This window comes from Halictus rubicundus, chromosome 15 (genome assembly GCF_050948215.1).
Source record: "Halictus rubicundus isolate RS-2024b chromosome 15, iyHalRubi1_principal, whole genome shotgun sequence".
Lineage (NCBI taxonomy): Eukaryota > Metazoa > Arthropoda > Insecta > Hymenoptera > Halictidae > Halictus > Halictus rubicundus.
The window spans coordinates 6,358,734-6,383,512 of record NC_135163.1 but is presented as its reverse complement, the minus strand read 5'-3'; the positions used below and the strand labels follow the sequence as shown (position 1 = coordinate 6,383,512).

The following is a 24,779-nucleotide window of genomic DNA, read 5'->3' as shown; positions in this document are numbered from 1 at the left end:
CATGCTTCCCTTCGTTCGACCACGTGGTCCGCCCTCGTGAAAACCGACGCGGACCATGATTGTCTCATAGTGTGTCACGCGTTGCCTCGTTCATTAGAAGCGAGCCTCGAGACTAGCTCTTTCATCTCGCCGATTTTCTCTAAATACGAGAAACTTGATTTATGTTAATAAATTGTGTTAGCATGCTCGATGAATAGTCGAAACAAAAACCGTACTGAGCAAATAGCTGCCGAAGCTATTTGCCAACCTGTTCGTCTTTTCTTTTTGTGCAACTGAAATATGCGAAAAGCATAAATCTCGCGCGAAGATTAACGCGTCACGCGGTACACATTCAGTTCGATCCTCTAAACAAATTTAACGTTTTCTTTTTTTCCATTCGAAGAATTTGCAGATAGATCGCTTACGGTTTGCACAGGTCAATGCCGTTCTTTGCGATGATCGCTTTGGTAACAAACAAAAAAAGGCTGCCATTCATTTTCGCGTCTTTCGGATCGCGATTTCTTTTCGAGACCAAACGAAGTTTTTCTGTAGGCCCATTAGTCGGGGCAATTTGCGGTGGTCATTTGCGAACTGGGAGAGCGGATTCGGGGTTACGAGTTCCTCGAAGCCGATCAATCGGCTTGCCGATTTCAAAACGGATCGTAAAAGATCCGATCCGAGCCGGTTGGAAGCGTTCACCGATTGCGAGACGGAAATTTCGATCGCCGAACGAGGAACCGGCGCGAAATTTGCGAATTACAGTGAATGCTCGATATATGTCAACAACACGGGTCTTGCCGGCGACATATATCGTCCAGGAGACATTCCCTGTTACGTTTACCCTTCTCGGCTTCCTGGGTCTCTCGATCTTGGTGGCTCCTCGCGGGGTACGGTAGTGGGGATAATTCCGCGACTTTTATCACCCGAGCCTTGGCGACATATATAAAGAAATATTATTTTTCCTCGCGTAAAAGGTATTTCGTCTTCGAACCTGGTCAATATTATTTAAAAATTCCTTTACTTGCTTCCACTTATTATTTAAAAATTCCTCGGCGTCCTGGGTCTCTCGATCTTGGTGGCTCCTCACGGGGTACGGTAGTGGGAATAATTCCGCGACTTTTATCACCCGAGCCTTGGCGACATATATAAAGAAATATTATTTTTCCTCGCGGAAAAGGGTGAAAAACTCTGCTGTATTTCGTCTCCGAACCTGGTCAATATTATTTAAAAATTCCTTTACTTGCTTCCACTTATTATTTAAAAATTCCTCGGCGTCCTGGGTCTCTCGAGCTTGGTGGCCCCTCACGGGGTACGGTAGTGGGGATAATTCCGCGACTTTTATCACCCGAGCCTTGGCGACATATATAAAGAAATATTATTTTTCCTCGCGTAAAAGGTATTTCGTCTTCGAACCTGGTCAATATTATTTAAAAATTCCTTTACTTGCTTCCATTTATTATCTAAAAATTCCTTTACCAATTCAAGGAGAACAATATGTAAAAAGAAATTTGATTTGCAAAATGGCGAATTTGCTTTCGCAAGACCTGAGTGGGCTTGAGGTACCAAGACTTGTAGGTACCAAAATGGCGGCGCGTCGACCGCCCAGGAACCGGAAGTCGCGTTTCGATTTCGAAGAGCATAAGTCCGGTTGTTTAATCGCGCGGTTTAGTATTGTTAATACGGCTTTCGAACGGCCGTCGAATAAGTGTCGGATTACCAAGCGAGAGAAGAACAGCAGAAACGCGAGGCGGCCAGATAAGATTTTGCGGACAGCTCGAAAGCTCCGCCACGCGCGAGGCCGGTTTCCTCTTCGTCGGCGTGGTTGCGTAACGCCGAAAGCATGCGTTCGCTTCTACACTATACTACTCTACCGTGCTCTTCTCTGACGCTCTATTAACGAATCGGTACGGCGTCCAGCGGTCGGGCTCAGGAGCCCCGGAGGTGTACGTCATAATAATACTCTGTACGCGCTGCATCATGTTTCAGAAGACCGTTCCCGCAATCGACGGGTTTTCGATCGACCCGCAGCCTCGAGTAATGCGATTTTTCCCGAACCGGATCGGTTCGATATGAAATTCTACGATCTTTTTATACGGCTGTTACGATAGTTAGGGTTTATAACCCCTTAACCTACGATTTACGTTTCAACAGCCTGGGCCCAGAAGATCGCGCAGCCATTCCACGGCCTTGCCCGTGATATTTACATTTGACCCGACTGATGTACTACGGGCCAGACCCGTGATAATCAGTTTTGCCCCGAATACCAGACCACGTGTCTCACACGTTGTTGTAAAAATTGAAAGATCAACTTCAGATATACACAGGCTCGCGAGAGTACTCGATCGCCCTTCAAAACGGTATGACTTTTTCTTAAATTGGATCAAACGACCTGACCTTTTTTTCAGAAACTAGAAGAATTGGTTTTCCAAATGATGGGCAAGAAAGATTTTGGAAAAATTGCCATTGGTACGAATTACACGAGAAAATAAAAATGGCACTGTCCACAACGTTTTTATTTAAGCCTGTAATGAAATTGCAGTTCTTCTAATTGCTGACAAAAAAGTCAGGTCGTTTGGTCCAATTTCAAAAAAGTTACACTATTTTAAAGGCCGTTCGAATACTTTCGTGAGCATTTTGTTTTGCACGCAAAATCGTCCAAGTCTTGTCGTTCTAAAAAGTCGAAAATAACGTAAAAATGTCCTCTAGATTTTTTAACACGCCTGGTGCCAAAATGTCCGCAAAGATCGCACAAAATCGGATGAACTTATTTAATAATACGAGGATGGAGAAGACAAGGTTTATCGTGACGGTAATTTTTGTAACATTGTCGAACCTTGCAGATCTCGATAAAAGTTTGACTGACCCATTTGCATCATCAGCGTATATATACGCTCAATGTTCCTGGTCACTATCACCGGAGCCGTATATATACGCTCAATTTATTGTTTCTTATAATGCTGAACTATGAGGATCTTTTACTTGTTCTTTTTCTTCATTCATATTTCCTTACGATGCAAATGGGTTAAGAGATTGTGGAAAAAATCAATTTTCAAGTTCAGTATAAAAATTGTGATGCGACCGACGCGGCACTGAGACAGTTAACACTAAACCTACCACGGTCAAAATGACCGGTATTTAACAATTATTGAAATTATATAAACCGTTTCATAGGAAATTGCTGAATCGACTTCGCTATTTAATTATTATGATAAAAATCGTACAGAGTTTAACACTTTGCCCAACCAGAAACCCGAAAAATTCCACAAAATCAAAGTGAGTTATTTAATGAAATAAAAATTGCAAAAAATTAAATGTACGATACCGAGTAATCCTTCAACTTTCTTGCATGTTACAGATCCTAATCAAGTTCAGTACGATGAATATATCAACGTAAAAATTCATTTAAAAACCTGCACAAATAATTCCGTCAGTCACATATGGGTGACGCGGCGACGAATCATCTCCGTTCTATAAGACGTTTCACTTTTATACGTTTTGTGTTTGGTAGAGGTTTAGTGTTAACGTCTCTTCAATTTTTGTGCGTTACCCATTTTTCCCGTAAACGCGTAAAAGTCCGCAGAAGAAGAAGAAGAGGTAAAAGTGATGGTGGCCGATGGTGCTCCGCGTTGCGTAAGAAGGAGGAAAAATGATGGGAAACCATGGGGAAAAGTGGCGTTTTCCGGTGAATGCGAGAGCACGTTCGCGTGGCGTTCGAGAGCAGAGGGCCGGAGGAGATTTTATAAATACACGGGACCACGTGAAAGAAACGGCGCGGCGCGCCGTTCCTGTACCAAAAATAATCGGGACATCTCGCCGGCCCCGTGGAAAAGCCAGCCACGAAACGCCAGTGTTCGGAGCTTAGGCGAAACCGTGATAACGCGTGCTCTGTGCCCCGGGTTACCGACGAGGAAGTATCATTATGAGAAGACGATGCAACGGACTCTGGCTTGGTGCTGGCAAATAGATCGCTATCGCGAAAAATGCCGAAAATCTATCGGTGCTTCATCATCCTCGCTCTCTGCTTCCACTATGCCGGCTGCTTCGGCAGGGACACGCGAATGTGAGTTCAATTTCCGGTATACTGTGTCGATACCAACCCCCCTTGCCGTGTAACAACGAGCCGGAGTCGTGATGACGAAAATTTTTTAACAAAATCCACCACCGATCTATTTTAATGAAATTCTAAAAATAAAATTCTATTCTTTCGCGACCAATATTCAAGCCGTAAAGTGAAAGAGAGAAAGGGATAAATTGTTCCGTTCTCTTTTGTAAAATTATGGACGAAGAAGTTATAATTATTGCAACCGTAAAGAATGGGTCTAACTTAATTGCGCTTATTACGTTTCGTAAACGCTAGACCTGTGGATCTTCGAGTAATTAAATGACGATTTTGATGGTACCGGTCGCCGCCATATCAAAATTCTGGATTGCAGGTCTGAACGGCAATTTGAACAGTGTTTTATTTGCATAATGATTAAATCGTGATGTAGGGGAACCACCGTCTTGCAACGTTTCCGACGCACGATGAATTAGGATGACGATCTTTTCTCACGTTGGTTGTGCTACGTTTTCTTCGAATTCGACATTGATTATTGGCTGACGTCGAGTCTCGCGTTTCGTCACATAGTATTAATTTAGTGTATGAAAATGCACGTCTGCAGCTGACGATTTTATAGAATGAATAGCTGATTTATCGGGAACAATGGGAAGATTGATGAGTTTCTTCAGAAAATATGTTCGAAAGAATCTATGAGTGGAGCTGTGCATAATCTTCAGACAATTGTGTAATTGTGAAGAAAGGTCGTTTTATTGACAATTCTATTCTGTTCCGAAGATACTTGTTAAATCTTTCAATAGTAAAATTATTACTAACGCAGGTTGAAAGACACGCTAATTTTCAATATGCAAGCATGAATATTTCACAAAATAATATAAAAAGTAATTAAAACGCGTTGAATGCCACGGGGATCATCAGCGATCGGCCAAGTGAAATTAAAAGTGATTATCGTACAATTAAAATGGCATCGTTAAAATAAAAAAAAGTGTTGTGAACGATATAACGTTGAAAAAGAAATTCTGTAATCCGTCGGCAAGATTGTTGAGCCTAGTGGTTTCGGCGTTAATTGCAGAACAAAGGATAATCGTGGCCCACGGACGCTTCTATGAGCCTAATTACGGCTCCGCGATAAATCGTGACCGGTAAGATAACAGCAACTGTTGTTGTTTACTCGTCCAGCGAAAAACAGAGTTTGCTTTCTCCGAATTTAGTCTGTGCTGGACCGTCGCCAATCTCTGCACAACGCGTGGCGATTCTTCGCGATTCTTCGCGATTCTTCGGCGATACGAATCGGTATTAGCATCGCACATGAGTTTCATAAGTGGCGTTAGCATCATACATTAGCGTCATTTCAGCGAGCTTCATTGCCTCCTCGATTTCAAAATTACACAGTTTTCTACACGAGTAAATTATACGAGATAGCCAATTGATTACTTTTCTGTACAACTATTTACTCTATATATGTCGCAAACGCCTTGGCGATAAAAGTCCCAGAACTGTCCCCACTGCCGCGTGCTATACCCTGCGAGAGATCATGAACCGAGATTAGAGTTTTGGACCTTTTCTAATTTCAAAGAAAAGCATCTCCTGGCCGATGCATGTCACTGGCTGGACCCGTGTTTTGGACATGTATCGAGTAGACACTGTACACACGTTGAAACTGCAGTGAAAGTCAAAGTCGAACTATACTCCGCTTAGTAGGCTTCTCTCGGTTTATTGATTGTTCTATTAAGAGATTAGACAACATTCCGTGCAATTGACCCTCGCAAGGCCGACGATTTTAGCGATTTGATAATAACAGTGAATAAGTCAGAATAAATAAATTAGAAACGGTAAGAATAAAATAAAAAGGAAATAACAATAATAAATTAGAATTATGCGAATGTTTCGAGTTCGATCGACCGGAGCACATACCGCGGGACGAACGCGGTTAGGGTAATTGTTGTGGAATTGAGCGGGCATTCCCGGTATGTCGATGTGGCGGAGGATCGTGACTGAAATTATTGTTGTCGTTCAATTGTTTGCAGCGTGATACGGTGGGCAGAGACCTTGGGCGCCGAATTGTGGGAACTGGCGGAGAAGGTGGCGCGACCAGAAGAACTATTAAGCGTGAGTTTCTTAACTATTCTTCCTACCACCACACTCTCTTCTCTCCGATCACTCTCAAATGATTCGTGCCGCTTTCGACGGCTCGGGCCAACGGACGGGACGGCAGGAATCATTTCGGTTGCATGGGTAAGGTCGAGAGAGGAACGTGCGACGATCGCGCCACACCGTGTCTTCTCTCGTTCCCTCTTCTCCACCCTTTCTCCTTCTCGTTCCTTCTATCAGTATCGGCTGATCGCGGCAACTATTTTCGTTACGCCTTCGTGCACGCGATTATTGTCACTTAACGGGCGGGGCAACGGGAACGGGACAGGGAGAATGAACCGGAGAAAAGGGGAATCAACACACCTAGACGGAGGATCGAGTCATCGGCGGCCTCTGCGGATTTTCAGAAAGCTTCATTCAACGTATCGCTCTTCGGGATTAACGGCGGATTTTCATGCAGAATAACAATTCTTTTCTTCCCCATTTGCAAGCCACAGAAACTTTTACTTTCTCTGAAAGATCACCGTGCACTCGAATGGAAGAAAAATAAGAGAAAGACAATTTTTTTTGTATACAAGATTACGTTCCTTTAACCCTTTGCACTCGAAGCTATTTCAACGACAAAACGAAATATTTCTTCCGACCTAGAATATTTTCCTTCTATGTATTTCTTTTTTTTTTTTTTTTGTTCATGTTATGCATACGAAAATGGTGCGATTTACTCGTGAAATACTCAAATGTTTAGTAATTTATCGAACACAAACAAATTTAACAATGTACAAAATATTTTGAATAATGCTACTTCGAGTGCTAGGGGTTAAAAAAATCAGTATTACACGCATTATTGTATGATGTTTGAATAGTATTTGCCGAAAAATTGAGTGAAATATCTGCAACTGGAAAGACGCGGTAGCCGCCATTTTGGTTCAACTGGTTACTTGAAGGAGAAAATAATTTTGAATCGATTCTAGAATGTTAATCAATTATGACGAAATGTCGAAGTACAATGTAATTTATGGTTGCAGTGAATTTTAGTTGTTTAGTTAATTGTCTTTCATTTTTAGCCAACCAAAGAATTTCGGAGGGACAAGCTGTCCCACTATTTTTTTAAAATGGATAAAAATTCAAGTTTCCACGGAAGTTTTGGTTTTGCGACGTTCATCGACGAATCTCAATCAATTTCTGTGTGAAGAAAGGAGATTAATCGATGCCTAAGATGAACGTGGTCGATAAAGAACCGGGAAAAACTTCGTGGCAGAAGAAAAGTCTCGCGATAAAGGGTCAGTCGTCGCCACGTATCGACTCAAGATAAATGGCCTAGCCTAACGATCGTCCCGACGATAATAATAGCATCATTGATAATTTTTTTCCACCCCGTGGAATAATTCATCGACGACGGGAGACGATTAGAGTGAAAATATATATTTTTCGAAATTGGAACGATTTATCTCCCGAGGGATCGTAAATTCGTAGATGATCCACACTGGGAAACCGAGTTAGAGCTTTTAAGCGTAGCTTCTGTGCACAGATGCCGCCTGTGACGTGTTTCAGCCATCCTAATCGCCTCCGTTACCACCGAAATCACTGTGTGTGTTGCTTCTCCCGTTCATTGGAATAATTTACTGTTTAGTCTAGAAAATTTCGTTAGCAACCATTCGACCACGATGCATCGCTATCGCATAATGCTTGCTATTAATAACGTCGTTATTAATAGATGCAGTCGCGACATGTAACACAATAGGCTGCCGCGAACGATCCAAATTGAGCACACAAAAAATGATGACCCTTGACATTTACCCACGATCCAGGACTTATCTGGATTCTGTGGAACATTGCTGACATTGTAAACCGAGCTTCTAGATGCAAGAACTTTCATTGTGCTCATAACTTCCCATGAAAAAAAAAAAACTAAAGAAAAATATAATCGACGGGTGAAAATGAAAAACCGCCCGACCGGAAGTCGTAGAATTTTTCGAAAAATCCCCGCGTGCCGGCGCAGGCCGATAGTACTTCTAGTCCCGATTGCTCGAAAACTTTTTCCCCGCGGTTTATTGTTCGGGGGACAATGCGGGCGCGAAAGATGAGCGGCCATTGTGGCTTGGCGGGGGTGGGAAAGATGGAAGGGTTTCGCCGCAAGAAATTAATAATACGTTTCGCGGGGCGGCGCGGCGTGGCAAAAGAAAAACCGTCGGAATCCGGGTCAGAGAACGGGGATGAAGATGTACACTATACAGGACGTTCCATTTCAAGTTTCGCAGGAAATCATTTCCAAAACTGTGGCTGGTTGTAACAAAATATTTCGAATAAAACTTTATTACGAGATGGGGGGCACATATGGTGGTCACGTACGATGAGCTTAGCAATGATCCAATATTTTGTTCCAACGCGTTATAGTTTGAGAAATTTTCAATGGGACACCCTGTATACGAAGATGAACGCATACACTGGGGAAACGCGTAACTATACCTACAGTCTATAGAGAAAGAGAGAGAAAGAGAGAAAGAGTCCTCCGATTAATTGCAGAAATACAAGGCGATGAATACGCGAGTGGAGGATAAGTCCGGGGAGGAATTAGTGAGCATAATCAGCGAGAACGTAGGCAGGATGCTGCGACGGAAGATGGATGCGGTGACCTGCATCCGCGCCAAGGCTGAGGAGAGCGCCGAGAACTGGCTACCCGAAGAGGACGACGGCAATTTCACCTATGTTTCCGGGAAATACAGCCCCGTGGCCGAACAGAAGCCACCGAAGCTTCCGGAGAACATGCTGAAGAACCACGGAGTCTACAGGTGCTACCGACGTTTTTATTTTCTAATACAGTCTTCTCTCCGTAACTGTCGACAACATCTCTACCGTAACTGTCGAAAGGTTATCCCCACGACTGCCGGGATCCCACTAATGGGATACAGGGGGACTTACACTTATACGACCGAAGCAAAAGATTGCAACTTTTCTAATTTTATTTTTTTTTTTGTGAAATTTTTACCATCGCATTCGTCTCCTTTTTCTGATTAAAATGACACCAAACACGATACAGCTACGATCACAACTACTTGCGTAACAATCGAGGTGAAGAATTCGTGTACCTCTACCGTAAATGTCAAGTCAAGCGATTATGATCGTAAGTGTATCGTGTTTGGTGTCGTTTTAAGCAGAAGAACGAGACAAATTCGATGGTAAAAGTTTCATTGATGAAAAATCAAAGATAAGGAATGTTGATTTTTTTAATGGAAATAGCAACCTTTCTTTTTCAATCGCTATCCTTCTCCGCGTTCGGCACACCGCCGAGACTGTAGTAGCTCTTCTAGAACTGTCGCTCGACAGATCCGAAGATAGGACATTTACGGAGAGATTACTGTGCATAAGTGGACTGCTGATTTTTATGCAAAATTACCTGCATAATGAGTGCACTGAGCATGTTAGATATCGCGTATTTTAACTTTTTAATTTGCATTTTACTAGATAAATTATTTCACGGAATTTCTAAAGTTATAATTATGTGTTTAGAATGTTTAAAAATTTTGGAGGATGGTTGCAATTTTTGTATTGATCATTTATTTCCGTCTCTGCAGGTTTAAAATTCAGTTGATTCACAATTCTGAGACGGGGGATAAAATTAATTAATGGGGACTATGGAATTGGGTAAAATTTAGACTTTCGGGGCGTTCAGGAATTTTTCGACAGCTTTCGGTTCGGTTTCCCCGAGACACTCGTTGCGCGTCACCAAGAGGAATTAGGCTGAGAAGCTTCGGATGTCTTCGACATCGATTCCTAGAACGATTGACCTACGAACTAGGTCTAGCGTTCTCTTCTGCTCTGAATTCCCTTCTGTTTGAAGATGTTAAAGCCGAACGAGTTGCGGCATTAAGGGTTCTTCAGACATTTGCACAAGTATCGTACAATTTCATCAGATTGCCTTGGTCGAACGTGAATTCACGAACACAAACTTGTATTTGTAAAAATTCGATCATCACGTTACATGATTCTCTGAACTTTTATGTATTACGTTTGTTGGAAAAATATTTTTCTATGTGCAATTATCTCCGAGTTACTTTGTAGGGGGTATAAATACTCCAGAAGGGTAGTTTCACCCCTTAAACTTGAATTACTGTCGCCCAAAAAGTACGTGTCTAATATTTTTGGCTGTTCTCCAAGCCTACCAAGTTTCATAGCAATTGGAGGCGCACCAGCTGCGACCTTTGCTATGAATAAATATAGGTTCAAGTGTTTGATGATTTTTAAAGAATTTGTTTAATATTTTCTAAAACGACCTTCAATTTTAATTGCCAGTCGATTCTAATTTCGTTAATGTCAAATCGTCAATAAAATCTTCATTTCCTAGGCTACCTTAATACATAGTATATTTTGTTCCTTAAAGGATTAAACAATCTGGAAATAAATGTGACTCGACCATTCTGCACAACATTAACAAATCGGCTAATCTCAATGAACTGAAATATTACCAAGTTCCGTGACCCCTCACGGGGTATACTCCGCGGTAGTGGGGATAATTCCGCGACGTTTATCCTCCAGGCCTCGACGACATATATAGAGAAAACACGGTACCACCAATCTGTCAGAGGGAACCACTAATCGACCAGACACCATCTTTTTCATCCGGCAATCCAGTGTTACTAACGTATACCCAAAGAAATAAATTTGTTGAATAATTCCTCACGGATGAAAATATTAGAACCCGTCATTTCGACTCTCAATTTTCAGCAGCTTCTAAATCCGACAATGAATCGTTGACAGGGACATAGAGCTGACACCGGACTCGCATTTCTACAACATCCCAGTGAACACAAGCTTCTCCTCGGTGCACATACCGACGAACGTGTACGACCTGTCGCCGCCGGTCGCCGAGGACATCATGAAGACGGAGGCCCTCGACACTGTCTTCCGTCAGAACTACGAGTCGGACCCGGCCCTCTCGTGGCAGTACTTCGGCACTGTCAACGGCATGCTACGACAGTATCCTGCCATGGAGTGGAAGATGGATCCTACGGCGGAGAGCGCCGGCAGCGTCGATGACGGGGACGATGAAGACGACGACGAAGAGGAGCAGGAAGCCGACCTCTATGATTGCAGGGTGCGCAGCTGGTTCATCGAGGCAGCCACCTGCAGCAAGGACATGGTGATCCTGATGGACACCAGCGGCAGCATGACCGGCATGGGGAAAACCATCGGTAACTCCCATGATTTTTTATTTCATGAATTTTCACATGACTGTTGAACCACCGTGTAGAGTAATGGCTAGGTTGTATGTGAAAGAGATGTGCAGAATATTCGTGAAAAATGTATTCACCGTAGTGAGTATGAGGAGCTTGACCTCGAGGAGCTCAGAAGCTCAAGGCCGACGATAGAATTTTTTTTGTTTTTGATTATTTTTTTGTGGAACCTTTACCAACATACTCGTGACGTTTTTCTGGTTAAAATGAGTCCAAACACGACACTGTTCGGATTACGTTTACTCGTTTAATCCGCGGATACAGTAGAACCTCGATTATGCGAACTGATCAGTGGAATCCGAGCGTTCGCGGATTGAATGAGTAAATGGGATCCGAATTGCGTCGTGTTTGGACTCATTTTTATCGGAAAAATCTCACGGACACGTTGGTGAGGGTTTCATTGAAAAATGTCACCGTTCGGAAATGGCACGGATAAAATAATTCACTAACCGGGACGAACCAAGGAAGACTAATGTCAAAATGTCAAAATGTCAACGTGTTGAAGTTAGGGATGCAAGTCTATAGAGTTGTCAAAGGCTTTTTGCGTCGATCAAGAAGCGAAATTTTGGTAATTGTTCGCAACGAAAGATGTTGTCGACCGTTTTGCGACAATCTTCGTCGTTCCCCGTACAAATCGATTCACACGACGAAGCCGGTAGCTTCTGTTGCTCTATTCGGCGCATCTCAGGCAGCTGTGTCAGAATCGCAACTGGAATACGCTTGCGGTCGCCGTCTGTTAGCCGTGTAATGCATACTTGGAGTGCACCGCAAACCTGAGGTTACGCGTGCATTGTTTAGGGGAGGATAGTATGCAGACGCGATTGCACCTTCGCACGGGTATCGCGGCTCCCACGATCGTTACCGTAATGTCCTCGGTAAAACGATTAAACACCGAAGAAACTCGATCTTGCCAGCGCTTAGCAGAAAAATCGTTGCAACTCGAATGTCTCCGTCATCGTCGTTCCGCCCCATAAAAGAAGAAACATACTCGATAAAAACACTGTTTCGAGGGTTAGAAAGGCTCTCTCTTCAAGGTCCTCTTCTTACGAGTGATTCAAGGTCGTTCTTCCCGAGCGCATCTTCTCAAGTGGAAACCTATGGGTTTCCGATAATACTCTCGTGGACGATAAAAAGTTTTATCCAAATGCAGAGACGTTGCACGACGGGAAATATTTATTTTTATTGCAATTGTAAAACATTAAGGGCGAACGGCGAATGCCAGAGAAAAGTTGTTCGGAATGATGACCTTGAACATCTTGAGAAGGAGCAATTTCTAAATAGTTCTCTCAAAAATTGTTCTTTTTTTCCCCCCAGCGAAGGCGACCATAAACGCGATCCTGGACACCCTGTCGAACAACGACTTCGTGACGGTGTTGAGCTACACGAACGGAACGACGGATGTGGTCGACTGTTTCAAGGACATACTGATCCAGGCCACGCCGGAGAACGTGGAGACTTTCAAGAAAGCGATCACCACCGTGAAAACCGAGGGCCAGGCGAATTTGACCGAGGCGTTCGGCAAAGCGTTCGAGCTGCTCAGCAATTACAGAGAGACGCGTGGGTGTGGGTCAGACACGCCGTGCAATCAGCTAATCATGCTCGTCACCGACGGTGTTCCTGGAAATCTGACCGAGGTATTCCTTTCATCCCGCCGACCGGACCCTCTCGTATACCCAATTCAACGAACCGAGAAATCGATCCCTGCAAAAATCCCTCGCGATCTTATACAAGATTTTGTTAAAAGAAATTCACCATTTTCATGATCAGTGAGTTCTCGATATATGTCATGTATCGTCCAGGAGACGCTCCTCGGCGTCCGAGGCCCCACGGGGTATACCCCGAGGTAGTGGGGATAGTTCCGCGACATTTATCATCCAGGTCTCGACGACGTATATGGAGACATTAGTGTATTGCTGTTAAGCGATTGTTCGGGGAAATTGGGAATCGGAGCGCGTGGCAGAGACGGTCGCAGCCGCCATTTTCGGCCAACAGGATGGAAGGTTGCTCTCGTAAAGCCGCACTAAAATTAAGTGGCTCTCCCGCGAATTTTCGCTAGCCGGGGGAAAAGGTCGCGTTTCCAGTTCTATCCTCGCGACGAGTAGCTCTTCACTTTTATGAGAGCCCACTCGCGAACGACCGAGGATCGCGGTGGTCTCTGTCTTTCTGTCTCTCTGTCCCTCTGTCCCTCTGTCACTCTGTCCCTCGGACAATCGCCTCTTTCTTCCCCCATTCCCGCCGTCTCTATTCCTTCCATCGCGGATCGCAATGCTTCCTGCTTTCGCTCATCTCTCTCCTCTTCTTCAGCTCCTCCTTTCTCACTTTCACTGGGCTGTCTTCTTCCTATTCATCTCTCACGGCTTTCTCTCTTCCTCGTTGCTCTTCCTTTCCACTCATCTTTCCGGGATTTCTCTCTTCCCCGCCTCCTGCTTTATCTTCCTTATCACACTCTCTGTCTTTCTCTCTCCCACTTTCAATTCTCTGTCTCCTTCCAACCCATTTTCCCGACTCTTCTCTCTTCCTCCAGCCCTCTGAGTCAGGGCTGGACACTAGGTTCACGGGACCCGTCACAATGACGGGTTCTAACATTTTTAATTTACAATTTTCAACACTGAACCTACCAAGCAGAAAACATGGGAAAGTGACCGTCTCTTATAGACGGGAGAAGATTGAATTTACTTAAACTTTGTACGATTTTCATTATATGTGCTGAAATGAAAAAGTTAATCCAGTAATTTTCTATGAGAACGTTCTTATAATTTTAATAATTGTGAAATGGAAAATCGGTCATTTTCACCGTGGTAGGTTCAGTGGTAAGACTCTAAACACATATCCGTGAGGCATTATTCAACAAATTTATTTCTTTGGGTGTATGTTATTAAAGAAAAATGGCAAAAAATGTGTAAAATAGTCCAACTAGTGTTAATTTAAGCAAAATGTCCCCCACCATAGCGTCCACCGTCCCCTTCCAATGAGCGCCGTTACCATGGAGAAGAGACACGTTGGTGGGGGAAGCCAGGGAGGTTGGTGGGGGAAGCAAGCGATTAAGGGGCCCCTACCGCGCGCTGCCAGTTTTTCGGTATTTCCTCTTTCTCTCTTCTGCGTTTGCGTCAGGATTACGCGAGCCGTTACGTGGCTCGATGAGACGGCGGTGAAACTGCCACGGAAACCGGGATTATGGCTCTGGAAATGGGATAATGAGTAGAATAGGGATCGGATAACGAGGAGATGCCAGCCGGTAGCCAGCAACGTTCGTTTCTCCTTTGCGAGAAGTGGTCTAATTGGATTTGAAGTATGTTCGATCCACAGCTAGAAAATTGCTACGCGGTTCTGCGCTTATCATAAATAGACTGCGAAGCTTTATGCTTTTGTGGTACGCGCAAATTTCTCTCGGATCCCGCGAACGATTAAAATTAGAACATGGTTGTTTACGTGAACATGAAGATGTAGAGGAAGTACCTTTATAAATATGTTTTAGGAAAAATGCAAAGGTACAAATTGTACAATTGTCTGAAACATTGAACATTTATAGAGCTTCTCGTCTGACTACTTCTACTAGCTTATCAGCTCCGGGAAAATAATTCTAATTGGTTGATAATTGTTCGATTAAATGTACGAAAAATACGAGTATCTGGGAGATGTACCGTTAAAAATGTGCTCGAGAAAAATTGATAAATGAAGAGACAATTGTACGATTTTAGAAACGGTCCTCTTTTTAAACCATACTTTCTGAACCGTGTCTCTCTTCAGGTGTTTAAAACGTGGAACTGGCAAGACAACAATACTCACATCCCTGTCAGAGTGTTCACCTACCTGCTAGGCAAAGAGGTGACGAAAGTCCGGGAAATTCAGTGGATGGCGTGTCTGAATCGCGGTTATTACACACACGTTCATACGCAAGAGGAAGTCCGCGAGCAGGTGTTGAAGTACATACCTGTCGTAGCGAGGCCTATGGTTCTTCAGGACACGATTCATCCTGTCGTCTGGACTCATGCTTACGCCGACATCACGGTAAGCTCTCCTTAATCATTCTGCAAAAAGGAAAACAAATTTTACAAATTTTAATTCTTTCGGACTCTTGCACATTAAAGATATTGTTCTCAAAGAACTATACGTCGAAGCCTTATACAGTGGTTTCACATAAAAATATTTAATGGTCCTGTGATATTCGACGCATTTCATCATTTTTCCAAATCAGTTAAGGTCAATTTTTTAATAGATCCTCCAATAGCAACTTCTATCGTGAACAAACCAGTAACCCCAGTAGTAATAATAATTTTTAAGCTTCCTTCTGGAATAGCACTGTTCTCGAAAAGCATTTAACAGATTACGACGCGTGACGTCCAGTCATGTTAATTGTCAGTGAAACTCTATATATTATTGTGTACTAATGGCAAGATTTGTGAGGGACAACGAAGACCACAGTTGACCTAGCATTTTCCAGCATCCACAAAACATGATCCGCTTGGCGAGCCGATTCGAATCGAGTTACATCTCCGCGAAAAATTAACTGGCGAGAAACGATTCACTTGGAACGTTGTAACACGATCAGTTAAAGGAAGCTTGATAAAATCAAAATAAAAAAGAATTAGCTTCGTTTTGAATAGCAATAATTCTTTTAATCAGCGCGAGATTATTTCTCGATCTTGCCATTTTACGTTCTAAACCCTAGAATGCCCTAGCCAGCTTCTTCTTTTGTTCAACAAAAATGAGAATCTCTAAGATCCATTAATCTTGGGGTATTGTTCAGAAAGTTGGGACATTTGTATTATAGAAATCACAAACAATACAAACTCTAGCTATGTATGTTCAAGCTTTTCATAATTCCCCTTGGTTTATCTAATTTCTGCCATTTTTCTTTCATAGTGTGACGTTAATTGGAACAGTGATTTGTGACAAAATTTTGATAGAAAATAGTCTACACAGGAAGCTTAATAAATTCACAAAACAGAGAAACATATGAAAACCTTAACTATCTTATATGTACCTAAATAATAAGATTAAATAATGATTAAACAATTGGTATTACATTTCTCCCGAGTATGTGTATTGCAATTATATATTTTAACGTTGTAAAAATTCCGTGAATGACTCCATTGTTTTCTACGTTGGTGTCTTGGCTAAACGTCCTCGTTTAGCAAGATGGCGACTGTACTGTTTCTTTGAGCAACATTTCAAAGGTTCTCTCTTTTCAATGGGGTGGTTAACGAATCTCTGGTTCTGTAAATGTTCTACTTGCAATTCCATTAGAACCCAGCACTCGCCACTTGGCTGTGGATAGTGATGCAACACGAGGAGCAACAGTCCCGGCTTCAGAAACACCTGAAAGGGAAACGTCTGGGCGTGCGAATGAATGAGGACGAAATCTACGTGCAGCAGGTTGAACGCAAGCAAAACCAACCAACCAACAGCCAAAACCCTTTCTGTAGTTGCTTCAACCCCCTTTTTGTCGTTACCCCTTTCCCCTTAGCAATTTAGATGGCTGCGGTGTTGCGTGCCCTATTGGCGAATCCTGCAAATAATAATAATCGTAGACACGTCCCTCTAGAGTTACGTTCATGTTCCCCTAGTACCGTAGAATCATAATTAAAGCTACCAGTGGTTTCTAAAGAGTCTCCAAAAATATTCCACGGACTATTGCATGCTGGGAAACCATTTTTGCATTTCAGCAACACAACACGTTTGCTACATTCTTCCTACTCTCAAAAACCGAATCTGTTCTTTTGCCTCAAGAGCACGCTCTGGTGGACCTTATTTTTTGCAAATTTATATGAAATTTTTAAGCCCATTCGATATTCCAAAAAATTGAGGAAGGGTGCCGTTTCGAGAAACAAATCCGTAGAAAAGCATTTTTGCCAGATATACGAAAAGTTGTCGCTGGTACACATACATTCAGAATTGCGGGCCGAACGTTGTTGGAAAGTTTGTCGGTGGCTCCCTTAGACTTTGTAATATCCTCGCTGCATTATTAATGGCGAATATCATTGTCCTGTTTTAACGCGCGTGTGACTTAACACTGGTGCAGCGGCGTTTAGAATGTATTTTGGGAAACGCCGTGTTTCGTGCCAGTGTTAATCATTTTAATCAACTCGAAATAACACTGGGTGTCCCGAAAATGTCGGAAAACCTTGAAAGGGGTGATTCCCGAGGTCGTTTGAAGTAACTTTTTCCTTTGCGAAATTTTCCGCTTCGGCTTCGTTCAAGAGTTATTAGCGAAAAACACGGACCAATCAGAGCGCGACGACGGCGGACCGGTTCCGCCTCGGCGACAGGCCCCGCTGAGCGTAGCGTTGCCGTTGGCCGAGCCGGAATGGGTCCGCTGCAGCCGCGCTCTGATTGGTCCGTGTTTTTCGGCAATAACTCCTTAACGAAGCCGCGGAGAAGATTTTCGCAAAGGAAAAAATTGTTTCAAATGACCTCGGGAACCAGCCCCTTCAAGGTTTTTCTACATTTAGATTTAATCTTTCATTGTTGTCGTGAACGCATAGAATCCGCAGTCTACCGGTTACGTTTCCCTTGTTAATTGTATAAATAGCTGGGCTGCTGACATTTTGTTTAAATCTCGTAGCTCCACAAGGACGAGGACGTGCGGCAGGACGCTTCGATGCTGAACACAACACGGTGGCAGGAGTACAGGCTGCTGACGTCCGTCAGCACGCCAGTGTTCAATCGGAATGGCACTAGTAGAAACAACATGACCAGGATACCGAGTCTGTTAGGCGTGGCGGGCACCGACGTGCCGATCGACGATATACGAAAGCTCACGTTGCCGTACAAGCTCGGCGTAAATGGGTACGCCTTCATCGTGTCCAACAACGGATACGTGATACTGCACCCGGACCTCCGGCCTGTCTTCAAAGGCAAGCTCAAGCTCAACTACAACAGCATCGATCTGACCGAGGTCGAGATCCTCGACGACGGCCGTGAACCAAGGTAATTAAGAGAGACACGCAATCACCGGGAGAGTTCGTCGTTAGACAGCGGATTTTATGCATCTACGACAAAAATTGGTGTAATTTAAAACGGTAAAAATATTAGAAGTGAACCTACAAAATAATTCTCGTTACTTTGAGGATTATTTCTTTAGACTTTGAAATCGAGAAACATCGGAATAATATTTGAAATTGCTACGAGTTGTTTTTTTTTTTTGTTTCCATTTGAAAATAAAATTTGCTCAGACTTTCCGGTAGGTTCCATACAAATTTTCTTCCCATTGTCCATCCACCCTGTAATTCGATAAGGATGCCGACGCTTTCATTCTCGAGGCATTCCCACAACAGCCGTTGGCAATCAAACTTTTCTCCCGCGATAAATTCCTGCAGCAGTGGAGTATGGCTGCGAGGACCAAGGATATTGCTTTCGTCGTCGTAGGGAGAACGATTTCTTATTTTTTCATTAAAAACGAGCGCAGAAACCCGGGACCGGAGATTCTGGAGCTAAGGGCCGCGCTGGTGGACCACAAAAACGGCAGCACGAAAGGAGTCCCGGTGAAATTGCATTACGACGACAACCGTCGTGTCACCCTCGAAAGACGCGACTATTTTTACGCACCGCTGCCGGGCACGCCTTTCGGCCTCGCGGTTGCTATACCCAACTACGGCACCACGTGGATCAAGGTAATTTTCTGAATTGTTCAATCCATCATCGAGCGGTCCACTATTTTCGCAGTCTCTCCGAATGAACGCAGAGTTTAATATCTGAATGGGGGCACTCTGGTTGCTATAACATTACAAACAAATATGTAACTCATGTAATTTCGATTATTTTTACTTGGAAAAAATCACACGCGTGCTTCAGACACCGATAGACGTGTTTGCAAAATCCCAATTCGAAACGTTTGATCATTTTCCTGGAAAATATTCAGAACCAAAGACTGGCGGAGTCTTGCCTAAATCGATGAACGAATTTTTGCGATTTTATTTTAAACAATCTAGTGAACCAATCTTTTTTCAATTTGGCAGACATTTTACTACACTATCCAAGCAACTAAACAAATTTTATTTAGTCAAAAAGAGCCGTAAATAATGTAGCTATAGTGATCCATATCCATCCACGAATTGAGATTGACATCGGTACCAATTTTCGTGACTTCTTTTCGCGTTCTTCTTGTTTCTATTCAAGGTTGGGGACGAAATCCAAAGAAACCGGAACTTGGACATCAACATCTCGCAGTTCTTCGTCGGCAGCAACTGGAGGGTTCACCCAGGCTGGGTCTACTGTCGCTATCACTATCTCGAAGGCCACGAGTTCGACAATCCCGAAGAAGAGCTGATACACTTCCTAGACCTGATGAACGGGCCAGATTGGCGATGGTCGGAGCAATACGAGGCTTACTCGATAGAAGACGATGACCCAATGAATGTCAACGACACTATTAACTGCGGCACCAGAACGCTCTCTCGCGATGACTATTATTGCAACAAAGAGTTAATGCAGCTGTTGGTTTTCGACGCGAAGGCCACCAACGGCAGCTTCAACGAAGAGTTTGTACTCGAAGAGACCCGAGCTAAAAACTTCACGAAGATCTACGGGATCTTCTTGAGATTCGTTGCTACGCAGAGCGGTCTGACTAGATGGCATAATTTGGACACGAATGAGGTGCCTGCGGACGACGATGGGATCGTTTTTGGAGATCTTCATCGCAGGGCTGTCAACGAGCCTTGGTACAAGGGCGCCATTTTCCAGAACGTTGTGGACCCTAACAGCATCTCTGTGACTGGTATGTTGTCCACGAAAATTTGGTGTAGTCACGGATTTTATCGCTTTTATTTTATTTTTTGTAATTTAATTATTGGTTTCACCTCTGAGATTAGGTGTTACGCATAGCGTCGAAAAAATGGTGAACAGGCTCTGGATTAGATTTTTATAATTTATATAGTATTTGTGATGTAATATTGAAACATTATCTCATCGAAATGATTAAAATGGCAAGATTAATTTTTGTGCCAGTTTTACTAACAATTGACTTAGAAAAATTTTATTTTGCATAAAGATCCGCAGTCTACTAATGATATTTTAAAATTCTCCTGATGTGTTCACAAGTTTCCGTTTTACAAAATGAAGTAGTGAAGATAACATTGAATGAAAGCGATTCTGTCTTGCGGAAATTAATTGAGAAGACGGCAACGAGTTTGGGAATGATTGCAGTGCCGTGGGAGGCAGGCGCTGACGCCATAGTGACGGTCTCCATAGGAATATTCCCGAAGGATGGTGGTAAAACTGCGCCGGCAGCGGTTGTTGGCTTTCAAATGCCCATGACGGATCTTTATAAGAGATTCATCAATTTGACTTCGGTATCGTCTAACTCGACCATGAACTGCGCCCACGGTTGGATCGATTGCTACTTGCTCGATCAGAACGGTTACGTGGTGATCTCGGAGGCGCACAACGACACCGGACAATTTATGGGGACGCAGGAAGGCGCCGTCATGAACTCCATGGTGGGCCAGGGCCTCTACAATCCGATCGACATTTACGACTACCAGGCCTGGTGCGAGGAAGTCGTAAGTCGCACACCGCTATCAATAATAGTTATTAAAAGCCGTCGTTTTATCGGCAAATAAAATCGGGACCTCGAAAGAGGACTCGGTCTAAATTCGTTTTACCGGTGGACCACAGACCTTAACGCTTTTAACGAAATGGCGGATCCTAATTTACAAAAAGCTATTAGTTTCAGAAACATTTATTTAGTTTACACGAGAGGACTCGCGACGCAACCACCGTCTAATATCCGAAAGTTTCTAGAAAAAAAAAAAGGTTTGCCCGCAGCGAGAGGAAGTTTCGCGTGCGGCGCGGCGTTTTCGCAAACAAAGTGCGAAACTCGGCCATAGACTGGCCAGCTTGTCCTCTCGGACACCCCCCACCCCCCGGGGGTGTAAAAACATTTTCCCACAGGCTAACGAAACTGTTCTCCCCGTTCTCTGTTACTCGTGCAGAGGATCGAGGATGCGGCCAGCACTCTGACGGACCCGCTGATGCACCTCTGGAAACTGTTGCTCTGGTTTCTGCTGCGTGTCGCGTGGTTCGCGACCCAGTTCGGCAACTTGCCGATCAGCCTGGCCAAAGTGCACGCCGACGAGGACGCGCCTGACCCGCCGCCACCCCCGAAACCATACCTCTATCACTATCCTTGCGACCAGAAGAGGACGTTGTACATGATGAACTACACGATCGCTGGCCAGGGCGTCTCCAATCACGACGACTACTGTTCTAGGCCATTTTACGCGCGCAGGGTAAGTTCTTCTTCGCAGGAATTCGAAAAGACATTCTTTTTCTCAAAATTATATATTCCCTGCATTTTATATTCTATATGTATATTCTCTACATTCTGTATTCCATATATTCCACATGGAACATTTCATATACTTTTATGTTCCAATGTCACATTTTACATTCCATTTATTTTATATTTTATATTCCACATTCCATTTGTTTTATATTCCATTTCGGCCACAGTTTACATTCCATACATTTTAGAATTCACATATTCCAAATTCTATATTCCACACATGCTCCATTCTGTATAAGGAATGAAATATGGAATGAACCATGTATGGAATATATAAAATATAAAATATATGGAATGTTGAATGTAGAATGTGGAATATAGAGAATATAAAATATATGGAGTGTGGAATATAGAGAAGACAAAATATATGAAATGTTGAATATAGAATGTAGAATATAGAGAATATAAAATATATGGAATGTCGAATGTGGAATACATGGAATGTAGAATGTGAAATATATGGAATGTCGAATGTGGAATACATGGAATGTAGAATGTGAAATATATGGAATGTCGAATGTGGAATACATGGAATGTAGAATGTGAAATATATGGAATGTCGAATGTGGGATACATGGAATGTAGAATGTGAAATATATGGAATGCCAAATATGGAATACATGGAATGTAGCATGTGAAATATATGGAATATCGAATGTGGGATACATGGAATGTAGAATGTGAAATATATGGAATGTCGAATGTGGAATGCATGGAATGTAGAATGTGAAATACAAGGAATGTCGAATGTGGAATACATGGAATGTAGAATGTGAAATATATGGAATGTCGAATGTGGAATGCATGGAATGTAGAATGTGAAATATATGGAATACAAAATATATAGAATACAAAATATATAAAATATAGTCTGCACGGAATGTACGGAATATATCATTCTGAATTTTGTGAATATACATAGACAATCGATAAGAGTAGGGATAGATGTACTAAACGAACTGAATAATTGTTTTTACAGGTGCCACACACAAACCTGCTCCTAGTGGTAGTAGACGCGATGTACCCGACCTGTTATAAAAGATTAGAAGTAACTCCGGTAATCATTCCGCCGTCGGAATATATGAATAGCACTGAAAGCGCGCCCTGCCATAAAATGCCGTTGAATGATCTAAAAAGACGGCGCCTGGAAGGCTGTTTCACCGAGCATCCCCTGGAGTACGAGATCGACGATTGCGGAGGGGCTGCTGGACTGACCGTATCTTTGCTGTTGTTCTCCGCCATTGTCGCCAGAATTTTATGTACATTTGTGTGAGGCCACACTCTGTCCAAAAATGAGCGCGTGATGTACACTAGCTAGCTACTGTACACGTTTATAACGCGAGGGTTTGCCGACTTTCTTCCGTAAATGAGAGTGACTGGATTTTGTACACACATCTTTGTACAATACTAATTCTTGCGACTTGTTTCGTTAACATTTTTAACGAAGGAAAAATTGATACTGTTAACTGCAATATTAGGTTGAATATTGATATTGCATTATCAATGCAATGAGCAAGGCTTTTTTTTATAGACTGGACTCTACTTTACGTAATTCAACTTTTCCGACCTTCTTTCGCGTGACAAAATTAGTGCTTTTAATGAAAAGATTAGGCAGAGTTATAGATACTTTTTGCTCTGATGTAGCAATATTAATTATTTTAATGTTAGTATTCAGAAAGTGAGTCAAGGAAGATTCGAAACAAAAATTGCTAATTTAGAAACAAATACGCAGAAAAATCGCAAGTATTGTAGCATAGTAAACACAAAAACGCATTTTCTCATCGAAACGGAAGAAAATCGCTGGGACAAACTTGTCAATCGTTGTTCGAAATCCGCAGAGAAGTTGAACGAAAAATTTGGAGAGTGTCCAGGAAACATTTGGACAGAGCATTCTACCTCTTTCATTCCCTAGTGGCGATCTGTTACGAATTGTTATCCTAAATTGTTTGCAAACCGGCGATCTACCACTTGTTAATTTGCTGAACGTATGAACGAAGACTATCGTATTTAGAAACAATGTGAAATCGTATACATAAAATAATCATGCATGTATGTCGTGTAAAATTACGGTCTGTAAGCTACGTGTACGCTATAAAAAAAAAAACAATTTTCTAATAAAAATGGCCGTTTTGCAAAATTCCTCCTGCAATCCAGTTTGGCGGAATCTTATGGCGAATCTCGAGAAGTTCCGGACAGATTTTGTTTATGGATCCAAAGTTTTCCCACTTCCACACTACGAGACAAGTCCCATTCCGGTGACAAGCCTCCATTATTTCATGGGGCATTGTTCTGATAACGTTGGCAGTTCCAACTACAAGTTTTCAGCCCTAGGGGATCCATAGAGGTCCATAGCGTCTCTTGGAAACGAAAAAATTAGATCACCCTGACGAACTTTTAACCCTCCGACGGCCATAATCCCTAGAGCTAGACAAAAATCCGTGTCTCTGTTAATTATAAATTATCGATCACTTTTATATTCCAAATTCCGAGCAATACCAATTTTAATAAAAATCTTCCTCAAAAAAAAATAACTCGAGCCGCTTGGTCCAATTTCAGAAAAGTTATTGGTAATGAAAGGGTGTTCATTTTTTCCCCCGAATGTACTTTTCATTTTGGAAAATTTTTCTCAAAAAACTCAAGGCATTTGGTCCAATTTCAGAAAAGTTATTGGCATATAAAGGGTGTTAATTCTTCCCCCCGAATGTACTTTCCTTTTTGGAAAATTTGTGAAAAAAACTCGAGGCGTTTGGTCCAATTTCAGAAAAGTTATTGGCATTTGAAGGGCGTTAATTTTTCCTCCGACTGTACATTTCTTTTTGGACCATGTTATTTGAAAAAATACTTGGGTGTAGTTGAAATTTGGAAGAACGCAAAAATTAAAAGAATTTATATTAGTATTTATTATGACGTAATTTCTAGGTTGCTGGAGTTGTTGAAGAAATTGGTTTCCGTTGTTTGACGCAGAGAATTTTCACGTCAAGATCCACAATCTACCGATGACATCGGATGATAGTAACGGTCCAATCTGTCGTCGAGTTTAATATGTATCGCTAAGGACCGAACCGGCGTTTTACGAGAGGAACTCTGTTCTTTATTGCGGGACAAAGGTCGGGGGAGAGGAATTCGCGTCCAAGGA

General features: G+C 42.7%; 1 protein-coding gene across 1 annotated transcript; it reads left to right on the top strand.

Annotated features, from left to right (window-relative positions):
• Positions 1-3,742: 3,742 nt before the first annotated feature.
• Ca-ma2d (Ca[2+] channel Muscle-specific alpha2/delta subunit) lies at positions 3,743-23,887 on the top strand. Its single transcript, XM_076800725.1, has 13 exons — positions 3,743-4,039; positions 6,064-6,145; positions 8,651-8,916; positions 10,883-11,316; positions 12,673-12,992; positions 15,106-15,366; positions 16,606-16,734; positions 17,924-18,288; positions 18,767-18,971; positions 19,477-20,074; positions 20,503-20,858; positions 21,291-21,587; positions 22,623-23,887. Exons 1-13 carry the CDS (start codon positions 3,960-3,962, stop codon positions 22,914-22,916), a joined length of 3,687 nt encoding a protein of 1,228 aa, XP_076656840.1. The 5' UTR covers positions 3,743-3,959; the 3' UTR covers positions 22,917-23,887.
• Positions 23,888-24,779: the final 892 nt, after the last annotated feature.

Coding starts and splice junctions, on each gene's coding strand:
- Ca-ma2d (XM_076800725.1), top strand. CDS start 3,960: ATGCCGAAAATCTATCGGTGCTTCATCATCCTCGCTCTCTGCTTCCAC. Junction 12,993..15,105: donor TTCCTGGAAATCTGACCGAG/GTATTCCTTTCA, acceptor GTCTCTCTTCAG/GTGTTTAAAACGTGGAACTG. Junction 20,075..20,502: donor TAACAGCATCTCTGTGACTG/GTATGTTGTCCA, acceptor GAATGATTGCAG/TGCCGTGGGAGGCAGGCGCT.